General features: G+C 49.1%; 1 protein-coding gene and 1 non-coding gene across 2 annotated transcripts in view; one reads left to right on the top strand and one right to left on the bottom strand.

Annotated features, from left to right (window-relative positions):
* Positions 1-353: 353 nt before the first annotated feature.
* LOC144160044 (calcium-activated chloride channel regulator 3A-1-like) overlaps positions 354-22,484 on the bottom strand; it is a 60,352-nt gene continuing 38,221 nt past the window's right edge. The window contains exons 11-14 of the mRNA XM_077691664.1: positions 19,524-19,797; positions 18,124-18,297; positions 8,396-8,698; positions 354-2,705 (exon numbers count right to left, since the gene is read on the bottom strand). Of these exons, the coding sequence (XP_077547790.1) occupies positions 1,633-2,705; positions 8,396-8,698; positions 18,124-18,297; positions 19,524-19,797 (1,824 nt within the window). The 3' untranslated portion in view covers positions 354-1,632. The remainder of the gene's footprint in view (positions 2,706-8,395; positions 8,699-18,123; positions 18,298-19,523; positions 19,798-22,484) is intronic.
* Trnat-agu (transfer RNA threonine (anticodon AGU)) lies at positions 7,829-7,909 on the top strand. The gene has a single exon. It is a non-coding gene; the product is annotated as a tRNA-Thr (tRNA).

The following is a 22,484-nucleotide window of genomic DNA, read 5'->3' as shown; positions in this document are numbered from 1 at the left end:
CATTACACATTTGAGTTATTAGTACGCCGATAGCTGTTTTGATTCACGCCTTGCTGCCATGGTTAATCTTTGTGCGTTGGTTTGCTCTAAGTAGCCGTTGTGTGGCTGTCGCAAGCTGGAGCCTACATGGTAAAACTGATTCCAGTCCTGCCACCTTTGGTGGGTATAATGCGCTCGTGGCTCTAGATCAAGAGTTGGTCCTTAAGAAGAACTGCTCTTTCTCTATGGAACAGAATATAACGGTGTAATTGCAGTTGCCAGAAAACACTGAGATTGGCTACTGCAAAAGTAACCTCTGTTTCCCACGAGAAACAAAGGTTTAGGCCAACAAAGCAGAGAGCCATCGAGTACCATGTCGATGAGGTTCAATATTTTATTACGTTTTTAGTTTTGGGACAACACAATTGTTGCGGGGTGCACCATAGCGCCTTCGGAATAAAAATAAATACATAACAACGAGAGGAATAAAATAACATATATTAGGTGCAAAAAACATTCAATAACACAACATGCACACGGTGGTTTCGAAACCACGTGCTACACCACGAACCCGGAGTTACTGCATGCTTCCCCGGAGTTACTGCATGTGCAGGTCACGGTACGTCCTGTGATAATCCCGAGGTGATGACATTATAAAGCTGCTCTATGATTTCAACACCTTTCCAACAAGAGAGCGTTGAGAAATGTACATAGACACCCCATAAGAGCCACAGCACTAAAATAAGAAGCACACATAGCAGAAAGAGGGCTTGGTCTATGGCATTAAATTAAAACAACCTGCCACGTGTATGCACAAAGGACTGTCAGCTGTTAACGTTAAGAAATATGACATTTCACTTGTCCGCTATTTAGAGCGAGGTGGTGAAATTACGTTTTCAGATACTAAGCTTTATGTACAGCTGCTTTCTATGCGCTCCCTCAAATATAACGTACAGGACGGTTCTTGGTACGCGGTTAACCTATCAGAATCTGATGGGTTCCTTTTTGCTAAATTTGGAGTGCTTACAAGGACACGCACAATTCAAGATAAGTGCGCATTGTAAAAAAACACGTCACAATGTCAGCGCGCACACTTTGCGTTGTCTTGCGTTTGTGGGCATTGTCAAACCTGGGTAATTTCCTTGCTATGTGATTAAGCCTGCCAGCATTACCTTTAAAAATGATATCTCACAACAGCGGTATAAAAAACAACTTTATTTCAAGATAAATAAAAATTTATAACACATGTCCAGTAGGTTGACATGTGCCTGACTCTTGTAGTTCTCTGAGACGAAATGCAAAATACAGTCCCTAGGTTGTAGCTTTCAAACTAGATAGAATGCTTTATTTTTAGGCTTAGGATGCTTAACACCTAGTACCCTACATATTGCAGTGACATTTTACTTTTTCATCTCTTTAAAGAAAGGTGAGTCAGAAAATTCAAAGTGCTGAACACCTTCCTATCTTTGCAGCATCTACAACTTAACTCCACTACGGAGACGTACACTCCTAAAAATATTTTTAGCAAGACAGGTCAACAGCACTGAAGTCCATACATGTTTAAAATACATTGACAATCAAGAAAATACCCGTTTGATCAAACAAAATACTCGATTCATCCCCGCTATTTTTCGCGGTGGAGTGGGTGGGGTACTATGCACTGGTGGCTTGCCTTAGCTGTGCCATTTCCACGTGCAAGAGGTTGCTCGAGCGTTTTTTCGCGCAGTGTGTGATTACAAAGGCCGCCGAGATTGCAACAAAGAAGGCGAGAGCGCCTACAATCATAAGCAGCGCAGGCACGGACAAAACCACGCTATCTGAATTTCTCTTTGGTTTTTCTCCCACAGTAGATATTGTGATGGATGTTGTCTCCGTTGTAGCGGAGGTTTTGTTTGCCTGGGCTGTCGCGACTTCTGTGGTAATTGATCCACTTCTGATGTCTTTGGTCGCAAAATCTGCGCTGGTGCTGGTCTGGATTTTAATCTCACTTCTGTCAGTGGTTTCGGTTGTCGTAGAAGTGATGGCTGCAGTGTCAGCGCTAGTGGCTTCGGTTAGGATGCTGTTTGCGATAGTAACTTGGGTCGTTTTAGTGACTTCTTCGGTTTTAGCGACTGTTGCAGTACCATCCGTTGCAGCCGAATTGCTTTCGTTTGAACTTACCACTGTGGTGGTAACTTCAGTTATGCTGCTCCCTATGCTAGCAGTGCTAATTTTGCCAGCTTCGGTTTTTCCAGTCGTTGAAGGGGTAACTTCGATTGCGCTAGCGCCGGTAACCGCTGCATCTGTGACAGCAGCTTTTACTGTCGTTACCTCCGCTGTAAAGACTAAGCTGGTAGGACCTTCAGTAGTTGCAGTTTCGTTTCGGGAGACTTCCATGGTTGAAGCTTCGGTTGTGCTAGCTTCGATCGTGGTAGTCTCTGTGATGTCGTACACTGTGGTGGGTACAAGTTCAGGAATAAACGACGCGTAAGCAATGTTCGAAGTAGATTTCAGACCGTCACTGTTTGAGACGCGACCGGCAAAATACACGTTCCAGTTCGAGTCACCGTTACTTTGTGGAGAGGAAAATTCCTCTGGTAGGCTTAAGGTCACTACGTGTTTGGTGCCAGGTGGGAGCGGGTTGAAGTTCCCTTCCAGAACGTTGCTCTCCGTGATTGGAGTTCCACTCTCGAAGCTTGATTTCAGCATGGCGCGCTCCTTGCTGGCTCGAATCTCCACAGAAGAAGCTGCCAGAAAAAAAAATTAATTTAGGTAGGAAGACGCACGTTTTCATATGAAACCTTGTTGGAAACGTGCAGTATGGTTGCTTTTACTAAGAAGATTATCCCTCAGACAAAGCAGTATTTCAGTCATGCTGAGGAATTGAGCTTCCAATGAGGTAAGCACTGCTGTGCAATTCCGAGCGAAATTAAACATGGTAATAAACATGCAGTGCCAAAAAATTAACATGACCAAACTTCCGCTCCAAACCCGCTCAGGATTTTATAAAGTTGGTCTGGTAATTTACCCATGAGTTATAATTTACAGTACGAAAAAAGATGGTTGTAGCACTCAGAAAAATCTAGCGCCGAAGCTGTGCTGCGTAGAGATGGAATTCATATTTGCGGAGAAACTATTGGTATAAAAATAAAACACTCGGTGAGAACCTAGGATACAGAGGCATTTACGTCCGCGCACCTACGGTGTCCAGGAAGATAAGGGACCTATAATTACGTATAGCTACAAAACTCCGATGTTTCCCACGTTCCTGCGACTACACCATAAAGAGGAATTAGGTGTCCACATAGTCGTCGCCTTTGTTGCGAATATTGGCTTAAGTGTTCACCAGAGACGAGGTCATTCTGGCAATCATAGCGGAGGCTGTAAAAGTACGCGCGGTGCGTGTGCTGTGGCCATAAGACATTCAACGGCCCTTTCTATGAATGAGTGGGGAACACACTGCCAAGGAAATTGTCCTAAGTAAGCCTTCCTCCAGAAGGAGCTATCCTGATCACCGAGGAAGAGCCTGTGGCGTGGCGCATTGCTTGTGGGTGCACAGCCACGTGCTTTTAAGGCACAATATCTCTTGCTTTTGCTTCAAAGAGCCCCAGAAAGTTCTTCGCAAACTTTAGACCGGCGTGCTTGTATCAAAATATAACTGACTATTTATTTATTTATTTATTTATTTATTTATTTATTTATTTATTTATTTATTTATTTATTGTTTTGAGTACTTCGAGGATATTGGCGTCGCTACGACTTTGTAGCCGCCCCTTAGCGCAGTCAGCATTTCGCTCAATACCCCGAACAGGAACATATTTAACTTTTGTTATTTATTCCATTTTTATTTTTCTCCAGTACTTCTCTCTACAAATCTGCTGCCTTGTTTCCCTCTCCCAACTTCACCGCACAGTTGCATGTCCGTGAACTCCTATGGGCAATCCTCCCTGCATTTTACCCTGTGACGGGTAGCCTGTCTCTACACTTTCGGCCTCAGAGCCCTCCTATCGAGGCCCTTCTGCAAGAATGTTTCTTTCACCTCTCTTTCACCTTTCTTTCACCGGAAGGGTCTTTCAGTGAGGACAGCCAGTACAGAGCGTGGTCATCCGTGACAACGCTGAATGGACGACCGTAGAGATAAGGATGAAATTCGGTGATAGCCCGAACAATAGCCAAACATTCATTCTCGGTGACGGAATAGTTCTCCTCCGCCTTCGTCGTGGTGCGAGTGACGTACGCAAAAACGTATTCACGGAACCCTGCTTTGCGCTGAGCGAGAACGGCACCGAGACAGACACCACTGGCGTCAGTGTGCACTTCGATAGGTACTAGCGGGTCAAAATGGCGCAGTACTGGCGGCGGCGTCAGCAGGCTTCGCATTGCCACAAATGCCTTTTCACAAGCAGGAGACCAGTCGGTAATTTCTGCGCCTCCGTTGACGAGCTGCGTTAAAGCGGTGATAAAGGTTGCAAAGATTCGGACGAATTGCTGAAAATAGCAACACAGGCGAATAAAGCTTCTAGGGTCTTTCAGAGTGGTCGGTTTCGGAAACTCTGTCACTGTACGAAGGTTTCCGGGTCCGGAAGAATGCCGTCTTTAGAAACAACGTGTCCCAAGATTGTTAGCCTCTGAGCAGCAAAGCGATGCTTTTTCAAGTTTAGTTGCAAGCCAGCCGAAGTAAGGCACGTCAACACTTGTTCAAGGCGCTCAGGGTGCGTGTTCAAATCTGGCGAAAACACGAAAATGTCATCGAGATAACACAGACAGGTTTTCCAATTCAGGCGCCGTAAAACATTGCTCATCATTCGCTCGAAGGTAGCTGGTGCATTACAAAGCCCGGAAGTCATCACATTGAATTCGTAAAGCTTGTCGGGCGTAATGAACGCCGTTTTTCAACGATCGGCATCGGCCATGGGCACTTGCCATAGACGGACCGCAAACGTAGTGAGGGGAAGAACTCGGCCCCGGTAAGCAGTCCAGAGCATCGCCGATACGAGGTAGCGGGTAGACATCCTTGCGTGTAATCTTGTTCAGGCGACGGTAATCTACGCAGAACCGGATCGACCCGTCTTTCTTTGTTACCAGTACCACGGGTGAGGCCCACGGGATGGTAGAGGGCCGAATTACGTTGCGCGCAACCATATCTGCTACTTGCTCGTCGATCACGCAGCGCTCCGCAGGTGACACGCGATACGGTCGTTCCCGTAGTTGGGCGTGGGAGCCGGTGTCAATTTCATGGGCGACATTCCACATGTGTCCCAAGGTGGCCTGCTGGCAATCGAACGATTCGCAAGAACGTTGTAGAAGGTTCAAGCTTGTCGCGTTGGGCCGAAATGAGGTCTTTGTTGATAGACTGTAGGAGTACGTGTGGACGTGCTGCACACGCGGGACTAAGTGCACTCAGAGGGAAGAACAACGGTTCGTCGGGCACGGCCTTTACACGCGAGGAATCAACAGCCTCCACGAATCTCAGACATTTCCCGTGCAACAGTGTTGTCGGGCAAGAGGATGTGTTGTAGATCGCCTATAAGCTTGAACCTGAGCAAACATCTAAAACAGCGGAAGGTAAGGGGAGCAACTTGCGCAAAAGAAAGAAACTCGACGGTGTGAAAATTACTGTTGTGCCCGCAGCGACATTGCAAGAAACAGGCACAATCACGGAGCAGCTCGGGGGAATATCGGTATCTTCGGAAACCAATGACTTGATCGACAGTTCGTTCTGCGGCGGCTCTCACAACGGTAGAAGTTAAACTTGCGCACGAGAGCAATCGATTATGGCATGATGACGGGATAGGAAGTCTCTCCCAAGAATGATATCGTGAGAACATGACGGGAGCACAACGAACTTGATGACGTACGTGATGCCTTAGATGAGGACACGAGCGGTGCACATGGCTTGCGGCTTAACGTCTTGCGCACTTGCAGCCAGAAGAGTAAGTCCACCGAGACGTGTTGTGACTTTACGCAAAGACCGGCAGATACGTTCACCTAACACTGACACTGCGGCTCCCGTATCAAGAATCGCGAGTGCGCCTACACCTTCCACAGTCACATCTATAACGTTAGCTGGTGAGATAAGAAGACTTCGGCATTTTGACGTAGCTGCAGTTCTTGCCTCGGGAACTGCATCCGTCAGTTTCCTTCAGCGGTCAGATTTTGTCGGGGGCGCATGTGCGACACGGAGCGGCGAGGCGGGGACGAAGGGCGACGGCTAGAAAATGGTCGTCGCTCACTAGTGCAAGAGCTCCGTGTCGGTCCTGAATCACCGTGGGCGAAAGACAGCTTAGATCCGAAGGCCGATACAGGGTAGACATCACTAGTACGTGGTGGCCGCCGACGGCACATCCACGCCACGTGCCCGGGCATACAGCATGCGTAACAGATGGGTGGTTGTCTGGTGTGCGCCAAAGATTCAGCTGTTGGGGTGCCGGTCGATGATACGGTGTCGCCCACTGGAATGCCGTGTACTGATGTGGTTGGAAGGCGTCTGGCTCCAGTCGTCGTACGACTGAAGCGTAAGTCACCACAGCCGGTGAAGCGAGTGGCGCTGCCATGGGTATTGTTAGGGGCAGTGCTACGGGGGGAGCGAGAGGCGCTGCGGCAGTAGTTGAAAAGGGCGGTACCACTGGTGACGATAAGGGTGAGGTCGAGGGTGAAGCCATGGATACAGGCACATGTCGCGGTTCGTAGGCTGAGGGAAGCGCTTCGGCGACCTGTTCTTGAATCACTCGCCGCACAAAAAATGCCCGCGGGGTGGGATCCGAAGCCACATATAGGTGGGATCGGATCCCCCCGGCGGACATTTTTCTCTAATTCCTGTATTTCAAAATTGTTCATCTGTTTCAACGACCTACCTATCTACCGCATGCACCCCTTTGCTTTCTGATGCATTCTTGACTGTCAACCCTTATATACATATATATATATATATATATATATATATATATATATATATATATATATATATATATATATATATATATATATATATATATATATATATATATAGCAGGTAAGAAGTTCCGCACTACCGTAGAAATATGTCAAAATTTAGGTGCACACACTTGGAAAACACTGAACAAGGGTTTTATTGTTCCCAACAGCTGCGAAAGGAGAACCTTTCTTCTTCAGGGGTTATTTTAGAATAGAGAAAGAAGAACGCTTATACAGACTTTGCCTCCGAGGGCTTAACTTTCTCCTCACCCTCGTCAATGAGAGCTCTCGGGGAGAGTAAAAAAGGGGGAGAGTAAGAATAAGATGTCGTAACTATACTACAGAAGATGGGAAAAGGCAACTCTCCCCGAGAGCTCTCATTGACGAGGGTGAGGAGAAAGTGAAGCCCTCGGAGGCAAAGTGTGTATAAGCGTTTTTCTGTCTATTCTAAAATAACCCCTGAAGAAGAAAGGTTCTCCTTTCGCAACTGTTGGGAACAATAAAACCCTTGTTCAGTGTTTTCCAAGTGTGTGCACCTAAGTTTTGACAAATATATATATATATATATATATATATATATATATATATATATATATATATATATATATATATATATATATATATATATATATATATATATATATATATATATATATTATTTCACAGAGCCCCTCATTTCCCATTTTCTGATTCGCTACATGCTTAGCGAGGGCCTCTGTTCTGGCAGTCTCGGTGCCAAAGGGAGCTTAAAGCTTAAGAGGGTTCAACGCTGGTCGACCACTCTCGACATGTCGTAGACACTCGAGCCACGGCCCGGGGGTTAAAAAGAAGGTCCCCTTCACCCCGAGTAGTCCGAGTGGCGCTGGCTACCACCCCCAAGTGCAAGAAACAAAAATACCTTAACATAAATACCCGAGAAAGTGCTGGGGAAACAGCCCCGCCGGTAGCGTAGTGGTTATCGCACCAGACCAGTATTCTGGAGGTCGTGGGTTCGGAACTTCGGATCCCACCCGGCGGGCATTTTTCACCACTTTCTTTTCGACTCAAAAAATTCTTCATCTCTTCCTATTACCCACCACAACCTCCCCTTTGCTTTCCGAGGTTTTCTTGACTGCCAACCCTTGTTTTCTGTCTATATATATATATATATATATATATATATATATATATATATATATATATATATATATATATATATATATATATATATATATATATATATATATATATATATATATATATATATATATATATATATATATATATATAGATATATATATATATATATATATATATATATATATATATAGATATATATATATATATATATATTGCAATCGGCCTTGTCAGATGCGTGTTGCCGATGCAGGAAATGCCCTCCACCGCGCTGGTGCCCTGGCATCACTCGCAATGCTCGACTGTTAAAATTCTTTTCACGCCCTACCTTACCGACTACCCATCCAGAAGGAAACACCCGCTCCAGACAAGCGCATTCAAAGCTCACCAGTCCCTGAGTTCAAATGGGCTCCAGGCCACGTCCATGTGAGTTGCACCAGTAGCGTGCCGTTCGGGCCAGGTCGGACGTCAGCTACAGCGAGGTCCGAGATTTCCTTTGGAGGCACCTGCGTCACCCGAATGTCCTCCGTCACTTGGAAGGACCCGCCGGACACAACCCTCTGGAATGGGCCCACAGGCTCCGCAGCAGCGGTCGTGGTAACGCGGCTGGCGAGTGCGTTCGGGTACAACACGATTGAGTCGTCGTCCTCCAGAGGGTCCTCGGAGGCCGCGTACAGACTTGGCGCCAGACCTGTTCAATAAATATGCTTCGTTTTACAAAGTCAGAGCATGTCGTAGAGGAAGTATATTGCAAGGACCTACACCGTCTAGTTGCAAGATATCCCGAAATGACGGGTGGCCTTTTTAAACTGAACCTGGATAGAAACCAATAATCGCATACATTTTTAACTTAAAGGGGCCATGCAAACAAAACATAAGTTTGCTCTATTCGAAATATTGCCTCGCTAGAATCACACTGACACCATTCCTAACATAAACTTCACTCAAACAAGGCATATAATTATGAAAGAAAGGAATGGCCATGCGGACAACTAGCTCATTTCCCGGAACAATACCTATGATGTCATAGGCACCAGCTCTCCGATTGGCTGAGGCCGGCAAGAGCAAACGGATATTAAGCAGAGCTTATAAGCTTGCCGAACGAGCTATTAGGGCTTAAATAAGGCACAGTCTTTTTACATAAACAAGAATAGGAGATAAACAGTGGAAGTGACGAAAGCACAAGTAAACGTAGAAGTACCGATGCGTACTGTCATTGGTACTGCGCGCACTATGTTTGTTTTAGCTGCCCAGCAGTCTGCAGCTTTCCAGTTGTCTTACACGACACTGGCCGATTGTCGTGAGCGACATTGTCTTACGTGACCCTGTTTGTCCAGGATATGCCATGTTTCATGAAACGAATACTTTCTACAGTAACAAAAACAAGCCAGGTGCAAATACGATCAAAAAACATAGTAACGGCAAACAATGGTCCGTGCATGAGTATAGTAGCGCCACCTGGGAAGACTGACGGCAAGCGGCGCTGAAGCCGAAACTTGTAGTGCAAGTTCGTTGATGACTTTTATCCTGACGTCCCGAAAACCCAAGATTTGGCGGGAGAATCAAAATTTTAACCTAAATTCATTAACTTCTCAGTGAATACGGCATCGTTCGCTGCCGGACAAGCGGTAGGAGCACTAGAAAACACTAAATCTTTCGAATAAAACAAACTTGTATTTTGTCCTTATGGCTCCTTTAAAAAGGAGTAGTGCCGGTCTTCAATGGCGAGGCAGCGCTCGACGAAGACTTTGCGGCGGCGGGCGATGAAGTATACGAGGAGTGAAGAGGGCGCTATATAAATGAAGCACTTTTATACTTTACGTTTGATTTGGTCTGCTGCTTACGAGTTTCATAGTGACATATGGCGCTTGTCTACTTTAGCTTAATGAGACGAACATAGCTCTGCTGTGACATCAGGTTTTCACCGTTGTGCAAGCTAGTATGCATGCTTAATACGATTTGTGAAGTAAACTTTTTCAAATCTATATAGGAAAGAAAGTGAAGAAAAACACGCCTCCAGAGTGGGGACCTAACCTGCACCTTCCGATCAGATTTCGGATGTCTTAACAATTCGGCTGTCTCGGCGAGTGTGCTGTCCGTTACTGCCTGGGAGGTTTATATTTGCAATGAAATCGTGTTACTACGAACCCCACATTTACGAACTTCTCACAGTTACGAACATTTTCAAAATCCCCGCCGGATTGCCTATATGTACAATCTAAAAGTGTTTCAGAGCTTCGAAATATTTCACACCTTCGAAATTCTGCATAGAACATATTTCCGAATAACACACGCAGTTTATTTTCTCCGTTATAGTCGCACCACATCAGTATTACGAATTCGGGTAAAGTAAAAGCGCCGCAACCCTCGCGTGAAACAGAAACCGTCATTTCTGTGTGTTCCCCCAAGCGGAATAGCAGTCATCATCACCATGTTTAGTGCCAACTGCTAGCGCCACTACCAAGTTGTAGTTCAAAATAACGAACGATTTTGGGCGCTCCCGCGTGATTCGTTATATCGAGATTTTCCTATAGAACAACTATCTCTGACGCTTGAGGGTTGTAGTCAGAGCCACCAAACAAAGCCATCACCAAGCTTGGTATGGCTATGCGAAACGACAATCTGCGGGTCCCGTGTACGCAGGAAACTCCTCCGCCAGAATCCCACGCACACGCGAGAAAAAAACAGGTTGGAAAGGAGCTAGAAGTACGAGGGAAAAGATTAGCGGCGTCTATATGTGACGTAGCTACACTCTCGCATTTGCCGATCACTGATAAGAGGGTACGGAGCATCGGGGGCAGCAAGAAAGAATCTATCCCGCTGCAGAGCGCCCATGCAGAGAGCTAACTCCATGAAGCACGCCTGAAACAAAAAAAATGTCAAAGCCAGCTTGCACAAGGGTGTAAGTCTGATGTTACTGCGAAGCTCTGTTTATATCACTAAGTTAAACTCGACGAGCGCAACTGAAGTCACTGAGAACCATTTACCCTAGGTATTAATATCGCTCTTGTCAGCAGAAGGGCAAGTAAAATGCAAGAGAAGTACACAGGTGCTTTATTTGTACAGTTTTCATATCAGTCTTCCAATACTTCATCGCCCGCCGCCCCAAAGTCTTCGTGGAGCGCTCTCTCGTGGTGGAATAGCGGCTTTAATTACTTCTTCTTCTTGTTCTTCTGGGCGATTGCATTCTCGCCTGGCAGCGCGGCGGGCTTCCTGATAAGCCGCCTCTTCTATGGAAGTCCGGATCTTCTTTGGAAGCCCCATCCCCGAAGCGCGGCATAGAGTCCGAGAAAGTTCTGCCGCCGCGGCCGTGGCGGATCCGAGTTTTAATGCGCGCAGGTGGCTGCCCCTAGCAGCGCCAAGAGGTTTACGTGAGGAGCAGACGACAGTCATTTTGCCGGGGACTGCTTTTCTTTCACGTGCGCTCTTTATTTTTTACTTTTATTTTTACGAGCCCCTCACTTTTTTTTTTTTTTTTTTTTTTTTTTTTTTTTTTTTTTTGCGATAGTATGCCCTTTGGCATAAAGTCTTATAGGTACAAGTTGGCACCCGTTTCCCGGAGGAAATCCAGAAGACAGCGGTGGTGGGGCCCCCACAGCCATCGGTGCAGATCAGGAGGTCTCCCAGGATGCAGGCCTGTGCCGCGAAGGTGTCTGGATCTCGCTGCACTAAGGGAAGGGCACGTCCATAGTAGGTGGTTGGTGTCGGCGTCTTCGGCAGGAACCGTACAGAAAGGGCAGGTGTTGGTAAACGGGGCATGGTATCGTGGTGGCCACGCCCGGGTTACCGCAGGAGATAGGGCCACCCCAACTCGAAGTCTACGCAGCAGGACCTCCTCCCAGCGAGCGAGCCCACTGGGGAGGTCTGTTCCACACGGTGGGATGAGAGCGCGTGTGGCGCGACGCAGATCTTCCTTTAGTTGGACAAATTTTTCATGTGGGTCCGTTGTCAGCAAGGGCAGCGGTCGTGGAACCGAGGAGAGGTGACAGGAAGTATCCGCCGCAATATGCGCGGTGATAGTATTACGCCGGATCCACGACAGTCGGAGAGGGCAGGGGTATGTGTCCAGCAGTTTATGAATCTCTCTTGAAACGGACGAGTTGGAGGATACACGGCGCAAATCCCGTATGGCCGCCGTTGAGTCCGTGTACATTTGTACAGTAAAACTTCCAGGGGCTTGAAGTGCTGGTAGTAGCGCTTGCAGTCCGTCCCGGATGGCTGTGAGCTCTGCTAGCATAGAAGGCCAAGTGCGAAGTGATTCATAAGCGCAGTTTTGGTTCGCTTCTGAATGAGAGGGACATTGGATCGCCGTAGTTAAAACGCCGTCTTGGGCCCCAGCGTCCACAAATGCCTCTACAACCTGGGGCTGGTTCGCAGCCGCTCGTAATGGTGCGCCCGCGGTCTGCGCGTCTGCGTTCCCGGTCGACCGACTGTGGAGTCTAGTTAGCGGCCTGTTGTCGGTCACTTGATGATATAGCCAGGGCGGCCTAGTTACAGGGTGGGCTGGAAAGGCGGGTAGAGGACGGCCCATGTAAATTGCCAATGCCGCTGCCTCCGCAACAAAATTAAGTTTGTGCTGGCGGGCGGAGCGGCGCTGATGTACAAGCTCATCCAGGGTGTTCAGTTGAGCTTCTGCCTGAAGAGATGGTATGGGCGTCATTTGAGGGAGGCAGGTGATTGTCCGCATTGCAGCTCTATTAATTGATTCAAGTCGGGCCCACTCTGCTTGGGTCATATGCTGGAATTGAGCCTGATAGATAAGTCGAGGCTGAAGTATTGCCCGCACCAAGAGTCGGGCTATTTTGAAGCAGGAGCCCCCAGCCTTTTGTGACATGCGTCGGATAAGGTGTAGCATTTGACCTGCTTGTTGGCGGGCAGATCGAAGCCACAAGGCAGCTGACCCTGACGACGAAATTTCCAATCCCAGCACGCGAAGAGAGGTAGCAGTGCGCACAGGCTGGCCGGATAGTTGTAGCGCGATCGGGGATATCTCCAATCTACGACGGCCCCAAGCATTGGCAACGGACAGAAGGGCAGTCTTCTCGACTGAAAGCGAGAGCCCAGCGTATTCACACCACTTCTGTGTGTCGATTAAAGCTTGTTGCAAGCTCGCGGCTTGTTGAGACAGGTCTGGGTGGACAGTCCATACTGTAATATCGTCCGCGTACACCAAAAGGTGTATGTCTGGCATGGAGCCAAGATGCCAGGCAAGTGGCAGCATAACTACGTTAAATAGGAAGGGTGAAATCACTGATCCCTGAGGCACTCCACGGACGGGCATAAAATGGCCATAACTAGTTCCACCAATCCGTACTGAAAATGATCTTTTAGTCAAGAAGGTCCGGATAAAAGATCGGACCTTTTCCGGCACAAGTAAGCTTTGGAGAACTTCCAGGATAGCATTGTGGCTGACGTTGTCATATGCCTTGTGAATGTCCATGGCAAGCAACGTCCGCACTTTGCGAGACCGGCCGCCCAGTAGCACCATTGATGATAAATGCTCAAGTCCATCCTCTGTCCCCAGACGAGGTCTGAACCCAATCTGTGCCGGGTGGTACCACCGGTAAGTGTCCATCCACCACTGAAGTCGCGTAGCCAGCATTCGCTCCAACAGTTTCCACAAGGTGCACATTAATGCGATTGGGCGCAAATTGGGGAGATGCTCGGGTGGTTTGCCTGGCTTCGGTATAGCGACGATATCTGCCCGGAGCCATGACTCTGGTATTTGGCCCGAGAGCCACACCTCATTGATGGAATCGAGGAGACGGCTCAGGGCCGGATCGTCGAGGTTCTTATAAACCTCGTACGTAACGCCGTCTGGGCCGGGAGATGACCGAATTTTCGCCTGGTCTATCGCAGCCAGGAACTCTGCCATGGTGAAAGCCGATTGCATTCCACGGACCGCGGCATCAGAAGGAGAGGCTCCTACGTGGCTCGGTAGAGGAAACGGGCACGGGTTGCTAGCCGGGAGGATGTCAAATGCAGGGTACAAGGCGCGAACCACATCGATGGCAAACTGGTCCGGGTTCTTGCCTGATGCCAGGCATGCACTAGCTGCTGCATCCGGGGTGCGGTCGCCTGATTCCATTGCCCGAAAAGTGCGCCAAATAGACGATGTGGTGGACGAAGGGCCGAGCGACTCACACCAGCTAAGCCATCGTTGCCGCGAAAGACGTTTCTCGTGTCGTCTGGCCGCAGCGGTCAACCGTTGCAAACGCATTCGAGCCGGCGCACACGAGGGATCCCGCGAGGCAGCCACTTCAGCCTGTTTGCGCTGGGCCCACAGCTGCAAAAGTCGGAGGTCAGGCTTTGGCCGGGACTCCTCTACCCACGTCATCCGACTGGCACTGCTCAGAGCCTCTTTAATCACAGTGGTGGGGTCGGTGCTGGGGGCCGTCATGGTTGCGTTGATGTTGCACCGGAACTCATCCCAGTTCACTATAGTGTAGCTCCGCCGAAGCCGACGCGTCGAGTTCGGGGCAATGCCAAGCCTGATAGGGTGATGATCACTGCCCCAGCAGTCGGCCTCTCGCTGCCAAGATACCACTGCACTACCAAGCCACCAGGTTAAGTCGGGTGAGTAAGGCGGCATCCGGGGATGAGTGCATCGACGCGTAGGACATGATATATCATTTAGAAGTGCGAAGTGGGCATCGTTGAAATGTTCAAGTAACGTACATCCGCGTTCACTTGATGTAGGGTATCCCCAATTGCAATGGGGCGCATTGAAGTCACCCGTTACGAGTATGGGACAGCCAGCGTTCGAACGGCGCAGAGATGTTAGCCACCCCAATCGCAGCCGGGGTGCACGTCCGCTGTGTGGTCGCACATAGCACGAGACAAGAATTATTGCACACCTGGGCAGTTGCACCTTTACCGCAACCACTTCCTGCCAAGCCGTACACCATGCTTCTAATGGAATTGGAGTTTGTGCATACGCCGTGTGCACATAAATTGCGGCTTTGCCTGGTGGAGACGTGGTGGAGCCACAGCGCCCATCAGGTATGGAAGGCGTAGCATAGGCTCTAAAATTGGGGAGGCGAGGTAACCCGTTTGTCTCTTGGAGCAGGAACGCCCAAGCTCGAAGTTTGCCTAGGCGGAGACGTTCACGAAGCTCACCCATCTTCGTTGTGAGCCCCCGGCAGTTCCACTGTACTACATATTGTGGGTCAGGCATAGTAATAAGAGGTCTAGCGAAGTTGGGCTGCTAACACAGACACCAAATTCTGTAGCTGCTGCACCACAAACTGAAGGAGCTCTTGCTGGGTGCGGATGGAAGGGACTGGCTTTTGCTGGTGCAGGCTCGGTTGTGAGAGACTGGGCTGACTCGATTGGCTTGGTTGTTCTGGCGGCTGACGCTGCGACCGACGAATTAGCCGAGCACGGCGCTGGCTGAGCTTGGTGACCTCAGCTTGCAGCACAGCCAACTGTTGGTCCACCTCTGCTAGCTCGTCTGTAACCGGAGATGCATTTCCAGTGAACTTGTGCTTATTCTGTCGGCGTGAGGAGCGACGGAGCACATCGCGGTACGAGGGCTGCATGTACTCTGCCGGCTCTGCAGCGACTTCCTCCATAGCGTCTTCGTTATCCTCCGCCAAACACTCGAAGCGATTGGACGTATGGATTGCCTTGGGCTCAGACCGGCGTCGCCACGCTCGTCGTTTAGCAAGTGCAGCTTTGCATTTCGTAGGACATTTCTTGTCCGTAATGTCATGGTCATCGCTACGACACAGACCGCATCGAAACGTGACCTTTGGCGGCGTGGCCGACGGGTTAGCTGGCGGTTCCGATTCAGAAGTAGCGAGTGGTTCTGGGGCAGAGGATGGGCACGAAGTGCTCATGTGCCCCTGACGAAAGCATCGGTAACAGTGCACCACTCCGGCCTTGAACAGGCGGGGCCGAAGTACGCAGCCATTGTACAAAAGTCGTTCTGGTGGCTCTAGTGGGCCACGCAGAGTAACCAGGCACGTGCGGCCAGAGCCCATGTAGCGGGCAAGAAGCACCTGGTGAGAGGCACACCGGAGGCTGGCACGAAGGACTTCGGGATCCTCGCCGGGATCTACCCCAGAAACGACATATCGCCGGATGTCACTTCCCGACAGCAGGTACACTTGTACAGTAAGCTGCTTTTCAGCCGCGAGTGGAATACGGTGTAGGGAGCATAGCCGCTGGACAGCCTCTAGAGACGGCACCCACACAGATATAGTGTTGGTGCGACTGTGGTAGGCGTATCCAGTAAATCCAGAGGTTTGCAGGCAGCTGTCGAGAGTCTGTTGAAGTACCTTCGTTGGAAGAGACAGGATGTTGAAGCGCTCTCGAGGTTTGATGGCGACCTTGTACGTGGAGGAGCTGGCCGTCGCTGTAAAGCCCTGGGGAGCGGCGGTCGCTGCACGGGGTGAAGCGGCTGCCGGTGGTGAACTGCGCTCATCCGACCGCTGAAGTGGCTTGTTTGTATCCGAGGAACACGCCCGCTTGGCCGCAGGTGAAGTTGAGTCTTCAGTAGTGACTTGGGGTGCCCCCTGGTCAGACGGACGCTTAGATAAACTGGAGGTCTCAGCCGGAGGTAGCGGGAACGGTGGCGTTACCTCCATTGGTGGGAAATCCTCTAGCGTCGGGTGCGTAGTCGCTTCTGCAGCAGCAAGGGTCACCGCCAGTTGCGCTGACATCTTCCATGCTCGTTGTTTTCGCCTGAATTCGTAATTACCAGCTGGTTTATCCCCTCTTCTGCCTTTTGATCCACGCTGCAACGTCTCTGGCCCCTCCACGGACAGTCGGCAAGCAAGAGGATGACCCCTCGGGGACGTCCTCTGCTTCGGATCCCGCTCACCGGCCGCTAGGCCTAGCACCTCAATCGCAGTCCAATTGGCGGGCACGGCACCGCTCAGCCCCTCACTTGGGGCAAGCCTACGTGCAAGCCTGGGTACGTATCTGATACTAGCGGCTTGGCCTGGTAGCTCTTATTTTTTTCATTTTCAGAAAGCTCATTCTTTCGTTCCAACCTTCGCGCCCGAATTTTACCTATTCTTGCTAGTGTTTAATGCTCTTTCGCGATTCAAATGCTCAAGTTTTCAATTTACAATTTTTTGTTGCGGGCGCATCAGCCCTCCTTACGCCAGATGTCTGGCCAATCCCCATCGTTGGTACGTACACTCGGCATTTTCTTAGTATTGACGGCGCAACCAAGAGCTTAAGCAGCTCTGCTGTTGAAAGGTGGGGCAGGGGCGGCAGCAATGCGGGAGAAGCAGCGCCAACATTCGCGGACTGCGCCCAGCTTCGGCGGCCATTTTTCTTCACAGGGTTGGACGGCAGTACAATACGATAACCTTTGTTGGGCTACTTATACGCAGACATTTCTGTCTGTCTGTCTTTCTGTCTGTCTCTGACTCGATTCAGCCAACCGGCCAAAGTAAAAGAAGACCTGCGCAATAGTCTTATATAGTCACCGCCAAATCTACCCGTCTAAGTCCGGTGTAATGTTCATACTTGTCAACATTGTTGAAGAACAACAAGGCATTACGCAAACACAAGACAACGAATTAATACATAAGCGATATTTGCAGTGTTCTTCTATAAAAATTCACCGATGCTTGATTTTTGCGAAATAAAATACTTCATCCACTGCAAAAAAAAAATCCCTCCGCCGTCGCCTGCTGTCGCCCGCGCCACTATAGCTTCTGGCGGCATTTTAAGAAATTAACCGGCAACAGTTACGAAAGGTTCCACAAGATAGGCTTCACGTAATCCTTGGAGCGAACCAGGAGTACGCAATGTGGTTAGTGTGTCTAGCGTGGCTCTATAAACGTTGAAGTAGGACCCCTCGATTTACGAGCGTCTCCGCCGTACGGCCACGCTGGCATCGAGACACCCGGCCTGGAGCAGTGGAACGCGATAAATTAAAATTGATTTAAGCAAACCTTTGGCGTCTTTACCTTGGGAGGAGCGTGGCGCAAGAGGAACAACATGAGAGGTGATCGGTAAAGGGAAGGGAGGCATTTACTTCGTAAATGTCAATAAAGACTACCGTCTTTGGTCGACATTTGCAATGAAAGCAGCAGATACGCTTCAATTTTTTTTCTTTGTGAGCATTTAACGATTTTCTGTATACACTGTACTCACTCGTGGGCGGTGCAAACATGGCTTCAGTGAAAAAGCTTCCCGAGCCTGCCGCCGGATCTCCAAGTCGGGTCGTGTTCTGGTTTGTCACTTGAGCCGTGACAGTGTACCTCCCCTTTCCGGTGAAGTTGCTAAAGTATCCGCTGTACGTTCCATCATCCGCTTGGTTGTCAGGAACTAGAAAATGGTTTAAGCCGCATTTGTAAAAAGATCGCTGGCAATATTTGGCTCATGAAGTTCACAAATTAACGTAAAAATGGCAGGAAAGCATGGCGTAAGGAAAAATGATGGTTGGAAAATCAAGTTTACTTGATCGGATACCTTTTTGCAATGAGCGAAGTGTAGTTCATGGCAATAACTGTCTTCTCTTTGTTTATTCCAGCTTACCTTGGGAGGTTCTTTAGACTTTATCCAGGTGGTTGTGAAAAACGTTCTTTGAGAAATTCCCGCAATGGACTCTACTAACTATTCCTTGTCACCTTGTATTCTTACTCTCTCAGGTCAGTCAGTACTGGCACATAGTTCAGAAGTTCATAACTGCATTTTATAAACGGGTGTCGCTAAAGGTCAAATGCTCTGAAATTTCGACTTCTTAAAAATTTCTTTCCGTTTACCCTGCTTAAAAAGTCTGCAAGATATGACCGCTGAACTACGTGTATCCACGACAGAAATGACCATCGAAAATTGGCAAATTTTAAACCTAGATTGAGAAGAGCGCGGTAATTAATTATGGCCCAGCTGAACGAAATTGCAGGCAGTGGACGAGCGGCCAGCCCCCCTGCGCCAACGCTTCGCCCTCACGGCAGCCCTAGGAGACACGCGCCCACCTGAACGCGAACGGGTTTCCTGGCTGGCCGGAGGACCTTGCATCCGGCCGACCGAAATGTCACTTGCGCTTCATGGCTGTTTAAGTGATCTGCTGGCAGCTGCAGCGTCGCCTGCGACGGAGCTATTTTAAACGTTCCTAAAAATCAACGCCTTTCCCGGGGCTACCAATCACGCCCAAGTTAGTCTAATTACACGTACTCTACGCTGAAAATACATTTGGACAAGGTGAAATTTGAGTGCAGTTCCGCTAAGTGTAGAGGTAACATAAAATTCGGGATGACATAGGTTATGTTGGGTCCTATCGAATTAAACCGAATTACAGCTTGCTTGTGTTGAAAGGCGGATGTTATTCATGAATGCAGGTAATGCAATATCGATCAGAGAAATAGTAAGCGAAAAGACAATCTGTTTATAAATTACACCGAGCCAACCGTGCGTGCAAAAGAAAAAAAAACAGGGAAACCATTTTTTGACATAACCCATTACACATTGAGGGAAGCGTATATAGAATGGGTAATCGTCAAGCTGCCTTCCGTGAAAGGGAGGGGGAGGGCACACAACGACAACGTACTTACCTTCACCATTGTCGTACAGGCGAAACGTTGTCTTGTACGGCTGGTTCGGTCCGGTCACCATGGCGTACACGACAGCGTCCAGGAGCACTCTGCTGCCTTTCGTGACCTTGGCGTAGACAACAGCTTCGTCCGACCGGCCTACGAGCAAGCTTCCCAACTCGCAGCTGACACGAATCGGCTCTTCATTCTCCGTTCTCGCTTTGGACCTCACTTGCATGCTGACGGCTATTGGGTCGGAGGTGTTACTTGACAGGTGCAGCGTCCAGTCTCCGACCTGAGGAAAGTACGTGCTCAAATAAATATTTCAAGGTTTGGAGCCTGTCCGACTGCGTTAAACATGAACACAAAACCCTTGATAGATTTTACCCAGAGAAAGAGAGAGAATGGAATGGAATGGATGACTTTATTACAGGAGGAGGCCAATAGGCCCTGGTGTGGGACACGGGGAAAAGGGGAGGGGAAGATTGTTCTAATAAAGTCTGCACTGCACTGTGAGCGTTCACTTAGCACGATATGCACAGGTGAAGTTGTGACGAGGGCACTCTAATACGACCATGACTGGGGTATCCAAAAGGAGCCGTTCAGGAGCCACAAGGGGTGTGTTTGGGGGTACATCTAGAGAGAGGGTGAACGATCCGCCATCATACTACTTTATAGAGACCTGTTTTGAGACCGAATTCTGTAATTTTCAGTAAAATTTGGGGGTTGTTTCTGACGTGTTGGAAAAAAATCTTTATTCTATAAATGCGCATGTTCATGCTTTTGTGCGTTGTTGCCTGCGAAACACGTTGTGAGCTGGGTACATGGGGCGATGAGTACGCTCAATTACTAGGTTCGGGAAGCAGGACCAGGGAGGAGGTTCCGGAGGGATTGGGGGAAGACTGTCTCTTGGGTAGTTTAAGAGGGTGAGAATCGTCCGACCTGAAGCCGAGAGCTGTAAGCGCTGGAGCTAGGCCTGGAGGTGAGATGCGATCCGTTCCTCGACGATGTTGTGGATGCCTAGGGCTAAGATGCCTTGACTGGCGGCATAATGAGGTATCCCCAGTGCCAAACGGTGCAGGGCACGGAGGGCTCCTCCAAGGCGGTTTGTCTGGGCAAGTGAGAGGCGGAGGTAGGGCACAGTGTACAGGACGCGAGATGTCGCGAAAAAGTCCACCGGAGAAGGTGACGCTCTTTGAGGCCTTGTGTGCGGTTAGAAACGCGCTTGAGGAGTTGAGAGACCTGAGAGATGTGGGAGTGGAGGATTTGTAGTAGAGGAGCAGCAGATCCATTGCGTGTAAGGGTGAGGTCCGAAATTCTTAGATAATCCGCTTGTGGTATGGAGGCCGCCCCAATCGATCGCTGTAATAAATAGCGATCCGGGTCAAGTAATGTCCAAACGGATATTGCGAATGAGCAAGCATGTGAAGGGCAGGACCGAGCACCACCGGTAACGACGCCACTCGGACCACCATGCATTTATTAGAGCGACCACAACCAAAACACCCTAGATAACAGGTACCCTGTTTGTCAGGTCGCCTTTCGAAAGCCCTCCTACTAATAAGAGTCGCTAAGTTAAAGAAAATTAGGCTGACCCGTTTGGGCTCATTTAGGGGTAAGAATCCGATATTCTTAACAGTGCTGCGGGTGAAATGTATTCGTGTACTCTTTTTATACTGCTTTAAAAATGGAGCCGTTTAAGCTTGAGCTGGGTCCGGTGGTGTTAGTAAAAAAAATACCAAGAAAAAGACTCCTCCGGCGCGAGCCGCCCGGCCCGAACGCCGGGAAGAGCCTCACATAACTGCGCAGCTGCGTAGGCGGAGTCAATCCTCGCCTCGCCATGACGTCACAAACAGTGCCTCGGGACTCCGCGCCGACCACATCCTTTAGACTGCCAAAAACATGGGTCGGCCGAAGAAGTACGTAACTCCCGAGGAAGAAGCAGCTCAGTGCGAACGCCGTTGGTGTCGCTGCTAGGGAACATATGAGACGGCTATACTGAAAACCCGAGTATCGTTCCGAAACCGCCGCCCCTAACCGCTCTTGTAAAATCCTGCTAAACTTGGCGTCACCCCTCAACACTCAGCCTAGCCTAGCAGGAACATCGCAAAACCCAACAAAGCTTACCAAAGCCTAGAAAAACTTAGCAATGCTGGAAAAAGTGAGGTCGACCCCAAGCTCAGATTTCTCCAGCATTGCACCACCAGTGGAAGCTGCGCCAATTTTTTACGTGTATTTCCGGCACAAATTGGCAGGATCAGCGACTACGAGGTCGAAGGTATTCCCCGTGTTGTAGCACGAGAACTTCACAAGTAGCCCATCCAGCGCTGCGGTGATAAAACTTCGCATAGGCATCTCTTTCTGCGATTTCGTTTCTTCGTTTTTTTAACGCGAATTACATCGACACGCAGGCTGGCGACACTTCACGCCCCAGCTTTCCCAGAACTGAATTTCTCCGTGGCGGATGTTCCCCTTTTCTACTCACGTGCAGTCACGTTCAGGTGTCTCACCATGAGATCTGCGCAACCGCACTAGACGCACTCCACGCTGCCACTGTTGTGATGTCGAGTAGTGGTAACACCCTTCAGAAGGGAAAAGGTTTGGGAGAGCTGTTTCATAGCCACACAGAAAAGAAGCGCAGTAATAAACAAAGAAAGAGGCGTGGACCAGACACGCGCTAACTTTAAACAATTTATTTATTGCCTTACCGGCACACCTTGTAAAGCATGAAGAGAGGAGGAAGGAAAGGAAAACACCAAAACGATGGGTGAAAGAAGAAAAACACTGACGCGCCGCCTATGACAAGATGTTTCAATGCGGCCACAGACGGACTGCTGACGCATGCTGACGCATTGATCCCTAGCAGTCGCCTGATTTGTTGAAAATTAGCGCTTGTCCTGTCCACGCCTCGTTCTCTGTTTAATACTGCGCTTGTTTTCTATGTGGTAACACTCATAGGCTCTTAATGTGTAGACAGGGGTT

This window comes from Haemaphysalis longicornis, unplaced genomic scaffold (assembly GCF_048455015.1).
Source record: "Haemaphysalis longicornis isolate Haplotype H1 unplaced genomic scaffold, Haemaphysalis longicornis Haplotype H1 scaffold_10, whole genome shotgun sequence".
NCBI lineage: Eukaryota > Metazoa > Arthropoda > Arachnida > Ixodida > Ixodidae > Haemaphysalis > Haemaphysalis longicornis.
Note: the sequence above shows the minus strand (reverse complement) of the source record. Positions and strands in the feature narration are given on the sequence as shown.